We start from the raw sequence: 15,399 nt of genomic DNA, 5'->3' as shown, positions 1-15,399 counted from the left end.
GCTGTTTCTATACTATATGTATCGATTGCCAAATGATTCCTTCAAATATCTCGATGCTTTAAATTTGACTGTGATTTCGGACCTGACATGAGTATAGAAATGCTGCGAGTGGAAATACTGGAACATTTCGGCAAGAAAAAAACGTAGATAAAGCGAATATATACGAAATAGACATAATAAAGGATTTATTTTGTACATATTAAGAAGCAATATTTTATTCACTATATTGTCTTTTAATCTATTTCTTTTTTTTTACTAATTATTTCGCCAGTCTTTGAGAATACTCCTTCGGAAGGAACAGATGTTGCCATAACACAAAGATACTCCTTTGCAAGCTTTGATAGTGTTACGTCCCAAGTGGTATGAATTACGATCTTAAGAGGATAGGACGCAGTTTCGAACCTACCTGCATACACCGGCTATGGTTCGGGAAATTGAGGATCGTTTAAGTAACTTTGTACCCTTATTTTGAAAACAACAAAGTTATTGATTTATTCAAAGTGTGGTTCTGAATCAGAGATTACAAATTTGATTTTACAAATATGGTTTATATAGCGCATATACTGGAGTGCTTACAAATAGTTTGATTATAATAATAATAATAATAATATTAATATTACCGTGATCACGGGTTCGGATTCGGTTACAATATACTCCGACTGCTGACACTGGTCTTTGAAACGGTTTGTCGCGAAACAACTGAACGAACTATTTTAACTTCACAAGAGACTACTGTACTATTGACTATGACTGAATAACTGATTGTTCACGATTGCCTGACTGACTGACTGACTGTTTATAACTGAATTTTAGGAGTTGGTCCCCCTTTTTATAAGATGCACAATCCTTTGTTTTTCAAAGATGCTGGCACAGGAGTCTCTACCTTGCATCTTTTTATCTTCTTGATGTCTCCTGACTAGTCAGCTGTATGCCGACAGGATCTTTTTACCATGAAGTCGGCGTCTTTTCTTATAATTTGGCATAATTGGACACCTTTCCTGTTTGTTCTCAGCGTGTAAACTGAGAACGCTTATCTGCGAGTCTTGCAGGAAGAAAAGTTGGAGTCGTTTCACGTGCTACCTTACTGCGTAGAATTTTTAACATATATCCTAATCCTATTTTTACTTCTCCTCGTGCGACATCATCGGTTGTCCATGATAATTCATAATAATTCTTCATCTGAGGGTTTATTCGTTGGCGGTCGAACCACCGGACGTTCACTGCCTCTGTCTGCTGGGACTGTGATTGACTGCAATTCTGTTCCCCGCGGGGGAAAAAAAAAACAGTAATAATCTATCTATCTATTATAATGTATCTATCTATTATAACGTATCTATCTATTATAATCTATCTATCCATCTATCTGTGCATTGTGCGGCCACTTCTTACTTACAGTAACGAGCAAAACTGAGTCAACACTATTTCAAGCAACATAACTTTCTAAAAATTAGATCAAATGACTTGAATTTTATTGAGAAGTTAGAAGGATTAGTTTATTAGACGAGGTGTAAAAAATTTTTGAAAAAAATTTGAATTGGTCGGAATCGCAAACAAATAGTAAAAGTTGGTTTTTTCAGGCTCTTTTATCTGAGCCTGTATTGAAAATTTAAAGAATGTATTTGATTCGCTCGAATAAATTATGTCCATGCTGAAAATTTCACCGGTATTGACTTATTCGTTTACGAGTTATAAACGATTAAAAATGCGATTTTAAGTCGGAAATCGTGAAAAATGGCAATTTTTCCACTTTTTGTCTAAAGGGTGTGTGCCTGGATCACGCGAGTACTCAACAGCACAGAACGCTTCACGATTTTGCGTGTTATCCTTGCGCAGGGACCATGCTAATCTTCTCTGTATCGTTTCAAATTTAGTATATGTGCTGTCGAAGCAATTACACATGTCAGACACAACCTCCATAATTTCCAACCAGGGCGTTTGATATGTCCCACCGGATATCTGGTGCAGCGAACGGACGATTATCGTCTGTGAGTTATGCACGATCTAACCACGAAATTATACTAAAGGCATAGAACATGTCAAGACACAACACAATCGTCCTACATATTTCATCGTCCATTACACAAGTATATATCATCGGAATTATATCATATTTGGTTTAGTTTTAATCAGAAGCATGTTGGTAAATATGTTGGTAAAAGTTTCATAAAAAAAATAATGACAAATAAAGAAGTTTTGTAACTGGATTCGATTAGTCTTCTGGTCTCACACCGATATAGCCGACAATGTGTGGCACACTTCTCGGCGACGACGGCTCTTGACCTTTGCTGTTTTCGCCGTTTTCACGTCAGTAGCGTTTTCAAGTTATAGGTTTCTTATGACTTGAAGACGGTACGACGGTTTCCAGCGTTCCCTGTGTAGTTCAAATGGGACGCTCGGCGAGAACCTCCGATTTCGTATCTTGTCAGTAAAAACGGCGGACTGACAAACAACGAGATTTCACTGTAATAGGCAGTCCTTATAGTAATAGGTATATATTATCTGTAGGGAGTTTTCTATTTTTTAAATATTTACCTCTTTGTGTATGCACAGGATCACGAGCAGGTTGAGCCCATTTACGAGCAGACCCAGGAGGGAGCACAGCAGGATGGGCACGTCAACAAAAGAAGCCGCCATGTTCGAGTCTCTTGCTGAAACACGCCATTCGTAGCTTTATCTTAGTATTAAATAATGAATTTGTACGGTGTCACGTTGCCCTGATTTTCGGCCCGTCCGACGGGAGAAAAACCCGGGCAACGGCGGGTTTTTACAGACCGTGAAGCCGGGCCACGTTCGGCCGCGCGAAACGTGGTCCACCCGGGACAAACGGCGCACAGTGGTGCCAAGGCGGCAAAAAGTCCATTTTATAAATTTTCGATTTTTATAAAAAAAAATTATTTCTGTATAGCCTAATAGTGCGTGCATGATGAGCCAAAGTCAGATTTTTGAAAAAAAATTTCTTACGGAGATATACGCATGGTAAATAACCATTTCCTCGCTCCTGGGAATCCATCAGTTTTCAGTGCGAAAGTTATGTAATTACTCCGCCTATAATTGAATACTAAGGGGTCTACAAATCATATGGGTCATTGCAAATGGTTTTAACTATTGACTGGAAAAAAGAGTTTTCCAAAAAAAGTTGTTTAACATTAAGTAATATGGACTAACCTGAAGCCCCTTTGCGTTACGCTCATTTTTTATTTATGCGGAATACAAAAAATCCTTTGAAAAGCTTCGATCTGGAACTAATCGTTTTGGCAAGTTATAATATTGATCTAGCTTTTTGCAAAAAATCACGAGATACTTTGAGATGCTTTCGCGGCAATTTAAGTTCAAATATCAACTTTCGGAATTTCCAAGAATGAATCGCACGGAAGTCATGATTATTTGATGTTTCAGGTGAAATTTTTAAGGGTTACATATCGGATAAGAAAAAAAAAGTGACATTCATACATATAAAAAGATATTTAATAACAATTTTTTATGTTAAATAAACGAAGTTTTCGTTCACTGGACTACTGTCGCAAAAATGCAACAGGTATTTTGTGGTAATGCTCCAATGAACGCTGTAAAAATAATTTATGTCAGATAAAAAAAATTGTTATTAAATATTTTCTTATACATAAAAAATTAATAAATCGTATGCACTTCTCATTTTTCTTTATTATTTAGAAATATTCCTAAAAAATTTCACCTGGAACATCAAATAATCGTAACGTCCGGAAAATTCACTCTTGGAAATTCTGAAAGTTGATATTTAAACTTAAATTGCGTCGAAAGCATCTCGAAGTATCTCTTAAAATTTTACACAAAGCTAGATCAATATTACACCTTGCCAAAACGATTAGTTCCAGACCAAAATCTATTAAAGGATTTGTTGGATGCTTCCATAAATAAAAAATGGGCAGAAAACAGAGATTTTCGATTAGCACATATTACTTAATGTTGACAACTTTTTACAAAAATTTTTTTGCCAAATAAGCGTCGTACCTGTGGCAATCTCTCCACAAATTTTCAAACAAATTCGTTGGATAGTTTCGTTTTTACAGATTTTTTGCCGCTTTTTGGCCATTTGGCACCACTGTGCGGCGTCTCGTCGACTCGATTTTCGCGACGGTTCTCTCAAGTTCGGTACTCAGAACGGGCGCCAGGCACGAGGACGGTGCCACACGAAAAATTACGCTAAGACGCGAATCGGCCGCCGCGATCTCGATTCGACGAGCACCGCGCGATATCCTGGAAAGCCCCTACACGGGTCAGGGTTCTACGTGAAAGAAGGACGGGGCATTCCCCGCGGCGGGAAAGTTGCTCAGAATTACGACACACGAAAGTGGGCTTCTACTTTACATTTATTGTCGTTCGGGTGTTACAAAAAGCTGCCGGCAAAACCCGGCAGCGGTGGTCCGAGAAGCCCGCACGATTGTACAAAATACACGACGGATGGACGGTCGCTCGCGCTTATCGTACCCGAAACACAGCTTCTCGCAGGTGTATTCGGCAGCTGCCCTCAAATCGTTATCATACGCCGCAAACTGTTACTTATTATAGGCAACCGTTAAGGTCCAGCTTTCCCAGGTGGCCTTGATCCGCCACAGTGTGCGTGCCTGCCGTGTGCGTGTGCCATGGTGTGCCGCACACAACGCTAGATCGTACAAGATTGCAAGGGTTCGGGAGGCGTCAATTTATGGCTCGATAATGTAAAGATGGGGCATGTCAGTGGTCAAAAGCGGTAGATGAAGTGTACTTGCTCGTGCATGGACGGGAAAGACCAGTGATTTCGGCTTTCCTCACGTCGATCACTCCGTCGCGATTAATTAAAGCCGCGCTCGGTTATTTGTAAGAGGTGAGGTGTTTTGAGTGTTACTTCAACAACTTGTTAATAACAATAACTTTAATAACGGTAACGTGTACAAAACATGTAGCGGAAACGAGGAGTGTATGTTTAAAGTGCCGGAAGATTTGCTGAAGACTGGCGACGCGCTCGCAAAGATGGATATTTAAGGGCTGTAATTCTATGGTGGGGGTGGTAAAATGAGAGGAGAGAATGGGTGTGAGGATGGTGAGATTTTCCAGACGCGCTGTCCTAAAATGCGTGGAAAACTCGGACGAGTCCCGTCGCTTCGGGTTCACGACTCTTCGACCCTTAGACTAATTTATGGTCGGGGTTTGAAGTGCTTGGCGTTGCGTGTGCTGAATGTTATTGGGAGGAAGTTGGTTTTTAGGATTCGACATTGACCAGGCGCAGTCTTTGATTGTTTCTGTTCTGGCATTCGAGAGTCTAGGAAGAGTCCCGTCGCGTCGGGCATAAGGGTTTTCGCTCCTTGAGGTAATTTATTGCGGATGGTCGCAGTGATTGTATTTCTGTCTGACATTCGAGAACTCTTTTATGGGTCTCGCATTTCGTTGCGTCCCAACATGAAGGATAAATCTAGAGCGTTTGCCACCAGGCAGGTCCTACTTTTGCGTTGTCGAGCAACATTTTGCATTATTCGGTCGCATGATGCCGAATGCCCGAAATCTGCTATGCAGATGACACCCTGATTTATGCCGTGGGGGAGGACTGGAGGAGGACCAGGCACCACGGTGAGGCCGTCCTGGACTGCATGGTCGGGCGAATTCGGAGGATGGGGCTGACCGTGGCCGCCGCAAAGACCGAGGCGATCTGGTGGTATGGATCGCCTCGGCCGTGGCGGCTACCCCGTGGTCAAGACCTCCGGATTCGCGTCGCTAAAACCTCCGTCGAGATCGGGCCCAGGATGAGGTACCTGGGCCTGGTCATAGACGGCCGCTGGCGATTCGAAGGACACTTCGGGCTCCTCGCCCCCCGACTGGAGAGGAACGGCAGCCGCCTCGGGAAGCTCAATCCGAAGGCTCCAGGGATGGGGACACCGGGTGGGCCCCTCCGCCCGGGGTCTTATAGCGTAGGCAGTGGGGGAGGTTAAAACCTCCCCCGGGGTATGATGATAGCTGGGAGGTGTCCTGTTGAGTACACGCGCGATCCAGGCACCTTCCATTTAGCTTAGGTGGGCGTGGGTTTTTTAGTGGGTAGCCCCTTGGGGATCTTTCCCCAAGGGGTAGTCCCACATAACCCCGACTCCCCCCAGGGGGTCGGGGTATGCGTAACGTCATTTTCCCCACGGAAAAAAGGGGGGGACGTGGGCAAATTTTGAAGCATAAACCTCGTTTTCATAATATCCCTAATAATATTTTTACTTGACAGAAACATATACAATAATACCTCCCGACCCCAATATAACACTAGATTTATTATTAACAATAAGTAATGTGCCGACTAAAGATAAAAGATTTAATAGACAAGTCGATGCACTTAATCCATGTAAAAAAAATGTTAAGGAGATAAGTAATACAGCCCGTAGATGACTAAAGGCCGAAAGTACTCCAAAAATATTTTTCCGGAAAATTATTAAAAAATAGTTTAAACATAGTTAAAAAATGTTTTTACAACAGCGTAACAACAATCATACGGTTAGAAATCGAAAAAACATCTAATTAAAGAAAAAAAAAATTGGACCCGGGCGAGATCCGAACCTGGTCCATAGCTACAGCACCAACCGGCGCCGTTGAAAATACCTTCGAAATATTGGGATATATCCTGCGTAGTATAATTGTTGTTTTTTGTATTACGCAATTTTTAAAGTCTGGACGATGTTTCCCTGAACTTAGAGATGTTTAATATTACATAATATATTTTTACGATAATCATAACTTAGTGTTTCACGGAAAAAACGCCGAAAAAAGTGGTTTTTATTTTTTCCTACTATGACGCACCAATCGCAGGAATTTGAAAAAAATTGAGCATAATACTTAGGGCAATATCTAATTGCCAAATTAATTCTGTTCTAGTGTCTCTTCGATTTCCATATGAAATCTGCATTTTTTCGATTTTTACAGCCAGAGTTTGCAACCGAAAAATCTGAAAACGACTCAAAGTATGTGGTTTGGTGTCCGAAACGTGTCAGATTTTTTTCAGAATTTTAAATGGGGAAAATGGGCCAAAAACTGGATTTTCGTTTTTCCTCTATAACTACCCTTACAGATGTGCTATAGATGTGGTAGGCTATCGAATGACGCAAATTGGAATAAAATCCCTTCCAGGGCACATTTGACCCCCAAAACCGGCTATAGCCTTACTAAACATTTCAGTATTGCACCAGTAAATTCTACCATTTTCGTATGTATAGCATGAAAAAATATATATAGAAGGGAAATATTCTAGAAGAAATTTTTCGTTTTGCAGTTAAAATGGCTTCGTGTGCAAAGGGTTAAAAGGTACCTGGCTCTTCTCCAGTGTTTATTTTTACGATATTCACGTTCGAACTGTGTGTACATTGCTACGCAACTGGTTATCATGGCGTCCATTGGTGAAAAATATTCTATGTCAGTGTGAGACCTTGTGCGCTCTTAGCGTCTGTTTTAAAATTTGTTCTGCTCGAATTAATAATTTGAGATTCAAGTGAACTGAACAGCACCACTGAACAAACGAAGAGCAGCACTCTTGCTCTTACAAATATTGCAGTTCTGCCAGCAAAAAATGTTAGCCGGATTTTCTGCCGCACCTGGCTCACGGTCGTATGAATTAAACGCTTCGTTGTATTTAATGTGTTCACCGGGATTACGTTCCCCCGACAGGCAGACCTTGCCACGGTCGAAGATTAACCTTTTGCGAACGAGTGTCGGCAAATAGCCGCCCAAGTCTTTTTACCGTTGCGGACGAGTGTCGGCATATAGTCTTTGCATTGATAAGATCTTATCTTCCGTATAGTGTAAACTTACGATGCGAGACCATAGTAGGTTCAGAACGAATTCAGTCTGCCGCGTCAGTCTTTCAGTGTCACTACCAGAGAAACCAGCAAAGTTTTCATACATTTTATACATTTTCACATATTTTTTCACATATTTTACATCTTATAACATCTGAAGCCAGACGTGGTTATAAATTATAATAAATATATGTAGGAGGCAGACGCGGAAAGGAGAGTTCGCGACCGCGGAGGAACACCTAAACAGGCATAAAAACGCCCAAACGAGGCCGTCGAACTCTCCTGCGATCGAAGGACGCGCGCGAGCATGTGTGTGCGCGTCTGCGTGAGCGTCGACGATGTTGTGACCGCGGCGTAACACAACAAACGGTAGCGACCGCGGGAACGAGCGGCGGGCGTTAGGCCGTTACCCTAACGTCCAAATCATATAAGAAAAGATCGCGAATGTTCGATGAAGGCGCGGATAAAAGGACGCGTCCGCGCCGGGACGGGGGATTCGCGAAAGAACGATTATACGGTAAAGGCGAACGTCACGATACGATACGATCCGATACGATAATTACGATTACGACAAACGGCTACGAACACGGATTACGAACACGGATTACGAATACGGCTTACGGACTAGGTTTTCTTTTATATTCTTTCGGCGCGCGAAGTAATTGTGTAATTGTCTCGTTGTACTGTGATTATCGTCTAACTATCTGTTAATAAAGTGGTTACTTAAAAATACTGCTCTTACATATATGGGTGGGGTAGATAAAGCAGATCAGTACACAGGCACGTACTGTTTCATGAGAAAGTCTCAAAAATGGTGGCGAAAATTATTTTTTTGGGGATTGGAAGTTTCAGTGATAAATTCCTATCTATTACATGAAGAACATCACAAGACATACAACATAAAAAAAGTTATCCCATTTACAATTTGTACGTCACTTGGTAGGTCAATTGATTGGCGATTTTCGAGACGCTAGTCGCAAGGCTCCTGCGACTTCTGGAACAGCAGAAAGGCTCAACGGCCTTCTACATATTATTAGGCGAGATGAGACAGGAAGAAGTAACGATTGCGTCGTCTGCTCTAATCGAAAAATAAAACACGGAAGGAGAGAGTCGAGGTACTATTGTGCTACTTGTTCGGCTAAGCCGGCCTTGCACATAGGTGATTGTTTCGAACTATAATATATCACACAAAGCACGAATATAAAACATCGCCTATGTAAAGACGACTAAATTTGTTTCTTTGTGATTTTATAAAAATGTTATTTGAATAAAGCTTTAGATTTTATAACACAAACGTGCGACCTGAACACTTTATTTACTGCGCGCTCCAATACCTATCGTCCACAGCGACGCTCGCCCGTCGAGCGCCCCCGTCCGCAAAGGGTTAAAGTGAATAGAATGAAAATCTTCCTTTCTCCGAAAAGGATTAGTTGACCGTAGCAAAAGCTAGCAAAACGGTGCACTTCTTAGGACAATTTGCGGATTATGGAGGTGGATCTGAGGTTAAGACTCCGTAGATTCGCGATAAGATAGAGCGACCACGTTACCGACAAGAATAGGCGAAAAATCGTTTTTCCTGGCTCCGAGTTTTCTGACTCCGCAAAAGTCACGAGACTACCCTTAGCTCCTAGATCGGATGACGCACATCGTCCCGTTCCACCGCTTCGATGAATAGTCGAATCGATTTCTCGATTGTTTGCGGAAGGGGAATCATACGGCGAATGATCAATTAAGCGGAGCCCGAGGCGTGCCAGGTTTTTAATTAACCGACCGTTATCACTTCAAGAATTAAAATATACGTGCTCGCAGCTGTGCGCGCGCTTTTGTTCTCTTTGCAAATGTCCCCGGTACGAAACAAATGAAACAATGAGATTTCCATAAAATTACTCGTGTGCACGGTGTACGCAAAGTGCTCGTAATCCGGCCGCGGCGCTTCTCTTCCGCAGTATTGACAAACGTGATAATAATGTGCTCGCTGATGCGGGACAGACACGTGCACCCTTCCTCCGAAACGAAGTTTATTCTTCCATTCTATTATGTTTTTTTACATTTTCATTACAGGCTGAAATGCGTTTTGTTTGAAATAACAACTGATAAAATTGTTTCTGTGCCTTTGAAAGGCAAAGGTTCTACTGCAATCGTACCGCACTTCTGCAATAATATCCATCGAGTTGAGGATTGATGGAATAGTTTGCGAACAATGCATCAACCGGGGAAGCATAAAAGCAATGACCGTGGTTACAGTTCTACGTAGCCAGAGAGAAATTTCATTGTCCGGATAACGGTGCAAAAGCCCTTTGATGGTTAGCAAAACCACGAACATGCAAAGCTGGTATTTATATTTGGATGTTTACGGTCGGATAATATTGCCTGGGCTAACAGATCTCTCTGTGAAACGAACGTTGCAGGGGTTATTACATGAAGCTGCAACGTTTCCGAACGCACTGTATCCAGTTTTATCATCCATTTCTGCTTATTTTTCGTTGATTGATTAACTACAACTGAACCGAAAAATATACAATTTTTCCGATTTTAAATAACTACAACGACTTACAGTCATATTCGGGCACTTTCAAAATCAATTTCCTTAAAGTCAGTTGATTTTTACAGAAAAAGTAAACGAATACTCGATCGATGTCAATTATGAATTATTTACTATTCCTCGTATCGAATAGGGCTGTTACTTTTCCGAAGCTTCGACACTTCGAAGCTTCGAAGGATTCGAAGGAACGAAGGGACCTTCGAAGGTGATGAAAATCGAAGGTTCGACACTTCGAAACTTCGAACCTTCGATTCGTTTCCAGTTAACGGATAAAAGGAATAAATTTTCATAATTTGTTTCTATATTCATTATTTGAATTGTTATTTCAATTATTTATTGTTAAAATAATGGTTTAAATGAATAAATTTTCAAATTTTGTTTCTACATACATTATGTGAATTATTTCAATATTTCATTGTTAAAATAATTATTTAAAGAATGTACAAGTATTTACATAATGAATATAGAAACACATTTCTATATTAATTATGTAAATACGTGTACATTGTCTAAACAGTTATTTGAACAATAAATTATTGAAATAATTCAAATAATGAAGATAGAAACATATTGTGAAAATTTATTTATTCAATAAGTTATTTTAACAATAAATAATTGAAATAACAATTCAAATAATGAATATAGAAACAAATTGTAAAAATTTATTTATTTAAACAATTATTTTATCAGTGAACTATCGAAATGATAATTCTGTTACGTATGGAGACGTTTCTCCACGTTCATTTCGATTAGAAGTTCTAATCTCTTTTCTGAGAACGAAAAGCGTCCCAACAGGCCCCTTGTTTAATGATTGTACTCCGGCTGGACGCAACTGGCACGAAGCATGATTCAGTAACAGCACCGTACGATTTCCTAAATTGGAAATCTTCAAAACATCCCCTTCTGGAATGTTTTGTCAAGATAGTCTTTGATAGGAAACATCCTGGCTAACCCTTCGTTTTACCCCTATAAACAAAAGATCCAGCTGCAAACCTTAAATTCACTTGAAACGACAAATACGAGTATGCGACCGTAAAATAAAACAGATACATTCCCCTCTCATTTTTAGGGTATATAAACCCATGCATTTTCATCCTCTTCGGTTAGTCGAGAAGCGGTTCAGTCAAGATTCAGACGCGGTTCAGTACTCGTGCAGTCACGTCGCGTCAAGTCTAGTGAGATCGGGTTAAAGTCCCTTTCGAATCAATCGTAACCTTATAGATTCCGTTAGTTCGGTATATATTCTATTTGGCATTCAACAATCGCTATCTAACCCCGCATTGCCAGTGCGTCAACATATTTGTCTTGTTTGTTAACTCGCGTAATCTACAACCTTTAATTATTGCCTGATATCCTGATCTAATAACGTTCCCACATGATACAATCTTACCGCTCGGATTGTATCAATTAAATTATATATAAGTTACGAGGCTTACTAATCTTAGATTCAATTCAACGAAGATTTCTCCAACCTAGTGGCTCCCCGGTTTCGCATTGGGTGCGTCCACGAAAATTATACTATCCTAGCGGAACCCTGATTTCGCATTGGGTTCTTCCGTATCCTAGCAGCTCCCTGGTCTCGCATCGGGTGCGTCTGCGTGTTATCCACCTTCCTTTAAATCGGGTTCGCCGCGTGTCTCTCCTAGTGACTCCCCGATCTCGCATTGGGTGCGTTCACGAAGTTTCATCCTCCTAGTAGCTCCTCGGTTTCGCATCGGGTGCGTCTGCGTTTGACTCCAACCTCCCAGAGGTTCCCTGGTTTCGCATCAGGTGCGTCCTCGACGTCAACTATCCTAGCGGCTCCCCGATCTCGCATTGGGTGCGTCCGCGTACTTAACTAACAAATTGAAACCATATTCCTGGGGTAACAACCCCTCGCCGGCCTCTCGCGTTGCTCGCAGCCCTGGCTCGTAACAAAACTGGTGACAGCGGTGGGATACATTCAATTATTTTAGGATCGCTTTAATTTTTGGTTTTTACAAGTTAAATTACTCGTAACTGAGTATCGACAATATACTAGTTTTCGCTAGTCACGTCGTAATATTATAAGCAATATACTAGTTTTCGCTAGTTACGCTTTTATTAAAAAAAAATTATATACTAGTTTTCGCTAGTTACGTTTTAAAAAATGCTGAACGGAAAAGCAAATACTTCTAACGCTGACATAATGAACTTGACGGTATCACTTGCAAATTCTATGTCGCTGTTGACGCAAAGGACATGTTTACAAAACGTTGCTTCGACAATTCCGACTTTTAATGGGGAAGACCCACCCTTGTCTCGTTTCGCGCAGACTATAGAGGACGGGTTAACGTTGATTCCTGAGGGTACGGAAACCGAGTATCTAGCAATTGTTCTTACTAAACTCGTCGGGCCAGCACGTAGAAGCACATTAGAGCACAAGTTTACGACCGTAAAAGCATTAATTCAGCACTTAAAGAAAAGATTCGCGCCTGGCAAAAGTTTGTCATATTCCCAAGTGGAAATCGCGAAGTTACGCATCCGCGAAGGTGAGAGCCTACGACAATACATCGATAGGACAAGCCACCTAGTCTATCGTACGCGCGGAGCCATTAAGGAAAAATACGAGTTCCACGCTGAAGAATTCATCAAAGAAATGGAGAAGGACGTTCTGGAAAACTTCATCGATGGATTGAAGGTGTCGGCTCTCCTAAAAGATACAGAAAATCTGGAGGAAGCTTACGACGCTGTGCTGCAAATAGATAAAAAACTAAGAAATCGAAGACAATCGCCTCGGAATGAATCACCAGCAAGGTGGTCCCGCCGAGATTCTTTCGACCAAGATCCTCGTTATCGCGAACGTGAAGTGTCGTATCCTCTATCTCCGAGCAGATATGATCGACACAGAGATCGACGCACGAGACCATCTGGTTTTGAGGAGGAAAGAGAAGAACGCGCTTCTGCCTGGACCTTGCGTCACAGGAGCCCCTCACACTCCCCCTCTAATCGCTCCGATTCATCAATGGGAGATGACGGAGAAAAACGGTATACGATTCTAAAGGGTACCGATAAAAATCGCATGTCAAACATGTATTGTTGGCATTGCGGAACTTCCGGGCACGACGGGAAATTCTGCAGGAATCGTCCCCGTAGTCCGCGATTCCGACGAGATTCGCGAGATTCGCGAGATTCGTCCGTGGAATCAAAGAAATTTTTAAACTACGATCGCGCTCACCGTACAGGCGACACGATGAGCGAAAAGAAAGAAGATCGCCCAAGATCCGTCCGCTTCGAAGAGAAACCCTCATCAAGGAAGCACCTGCACCACGGATAAAAATTACGATCCCAGAACTGGAATCAGGAACGGGAGAATTTTTAATTGACGGTGGAGCGTCCGTAAATTTGGTAGTCCTCGACGCTCTAGAAAGAACAGCAGAGATTTCACGAGAGGAAATCGAAATAACTGGACTCACCACAACCCCGATTTTCACCGTAGGGACGACAATTCTCCATATCCATGAAGCCCCAGCAATATTTTACGTAGTAAAACACCTTGCCATAGAAGCAGATGGACTAATCGGAAGCCCATTCCTAAAACAAGAACAGGCTGAGATTTCCTATTACCATGGAACACTGGTATTAAAGAACAAACCTATCAGGCCTATTCGATTTTCAAATTATTTAGAAGCACCAGAAAAAACAACTAAACACCGCATTCCAGCAAGAACCTCACAACAAATCGCTATTCACATAGCTAACCCGAAGATCAAGGAAGGCTACTTGCCTCGCATAAGAACACATGCCCAATTGTACATAGGAGAAGCAGCTGTCATAAACGATCAAGGAAGGTGTCATGTTATGGCAACCAACACCAGCGAAGAAGACCTGGACATAGAAATAGAACCACAAATTTTGGAACCCTATGACATTGTAAGCACTTCGGACGAAGACATCTACTCAGAGGTACAAGGTCATGCTAATTTCAACAACAGAGAAGATAGGGCACAGGGAATCTCCCAAATGTTAAATCTCAAGCACTTGAACAAAGAGGAACTGTGCAGCATCACTGCTCTGTTAAAGGAGTTTCCCGACCGATTTTATCTCCCCGGAAATAAGCTAGGGAAGGCCTCCGATTTCAAACATTCCATACACACGACCGACGAAATTCCAATAAACACAAGACAATATCGCTATCCTCCGATACATCAACATGAGATAAAAAAGCAGATAGACGCATTACTATCCGAAGGAATAATAACTCCGTCGAAATCCCCATATAATTCACCTTTGTGGATTGTACCTAAGAAACCGGATGCACAGGGAAACAAACGTTGGCGTATGGTCATAGACTTCCGTGCGCTCAATGATAAAACAATTTCTGATAAATACCCGCTACCACAGATTACAGAAATATTAGATCGTCTCGGTGGAGCTAAGTACTTCTCCGTTTTCGATCTCGCAAATGGTTTTCACCAAATAGAGATGGACCCGAAAGATAGGCAGAAAACAGCCTTTACCACACCTAACGGACATTATGAATTTTCACGAATGCCGTTTGGTTTAAAAAATGCACCACCCACCTTCCAACGCCTCATGGATCAAGTACTAACTGGACTTCAGGGAACGGACGTGTTCGTTTATCTGGATGACATTGTGGTTTACGCATCATCACTACATGAACACAACGTTAAAGTCAGGAAATTATTCAATCGTTTACGAGAACATGGCTTAACCCTTCAGACCAATAAATGTGAATTTTTACGGAAAGAAGTTACTTACCTTGGACACATTATTTCAAGACAAGGAGTAAAACCTGACCCCAGAAAATTAAAAGCCGTCAAGGATTTTCCAACACCCACCAATCAGAAGAATATACAACAATTTTTGGGATTAGTAGGATACTACAGACGATTCATATCAGATTTCACCACTAAGGCAAAACCATTGATTAGCCTCTTGGGAAAAGGAATAAAATTCAAATGGACAGAAGAACAGGAAAACAGCTTTAAACAATTACGTGAAGAACTTTGCCAAGAACCTATTTTACAATACCCCGACTTCAGCAAACCATTCATCGTTACAACGGATGCATCAGAACATGCCATTGGAGCCGTGCTT

At 41.5% G+C, this 15,399-nt stretch overlaps 2 protein-coding genes and 1 non-coding gene across 3 annotated transcripts in view; 1 reads left to right on the top strand and 2 right to left on the bottom strand.

Annotated features, from left to right (window-relative positions):
• LOC143363997 (uncharacterized) overlaps window positions 1-15,399 on the top strand; it is a 44,530-nt gene that overhangs the window by 4,084 nt on the left and 25,047 nt on the right. The window lies entirely within an intron of this gene.
• Window positions 1,789-1,897, bottom strand: LOC143364001 (U6 spliceosomal RNA). Its single transcript, XR_013083953.1, has one exon. It is a non-coding gene; the product is annotated as a U6 spliceosomal RNA (small nuclear RNA).
• On the bottom strand, window positions 5,151-13,988 carry LOC143363986 (uncharacterized). The gene is made up of 4 exons (XM_076804516.1): window positions 13,773-13,988; window positions 13,393-13,701; window positions 8,701-8,772; window positions 5,151-5,358 (listed from the first exon to the last, which is right to left on the bottom strand). Exons 1-4 carry the CDS (start codon window positions 13,868-13,870, stop codon window positions 5,151-5,153), a joined length of 687 nt encoding a protein of 228 aa, XP_076660631.1. The 5' UTR covers window positions 13,871-13,988.

The sequence above is a fragment of the Halictus rubicundus genome, unplaced genomic scaffold, assembly GCF_050948215.1.
Source record: "Halictus rubicundus isolate RS-2024b unplaced genomic scaffold, iyHalRubi1_principal scaffold0207, whole genome shotgun sequence".
Lineage (NCBI taxonomy): Eukaryota > Metazoa > Arthropoda > Insecta > Hymenoptera > Halictidae > Halictus > Halictus rubicundus.
This window is presented reverse-complemented; position numbering and strand designations above follow the sequence as displayed.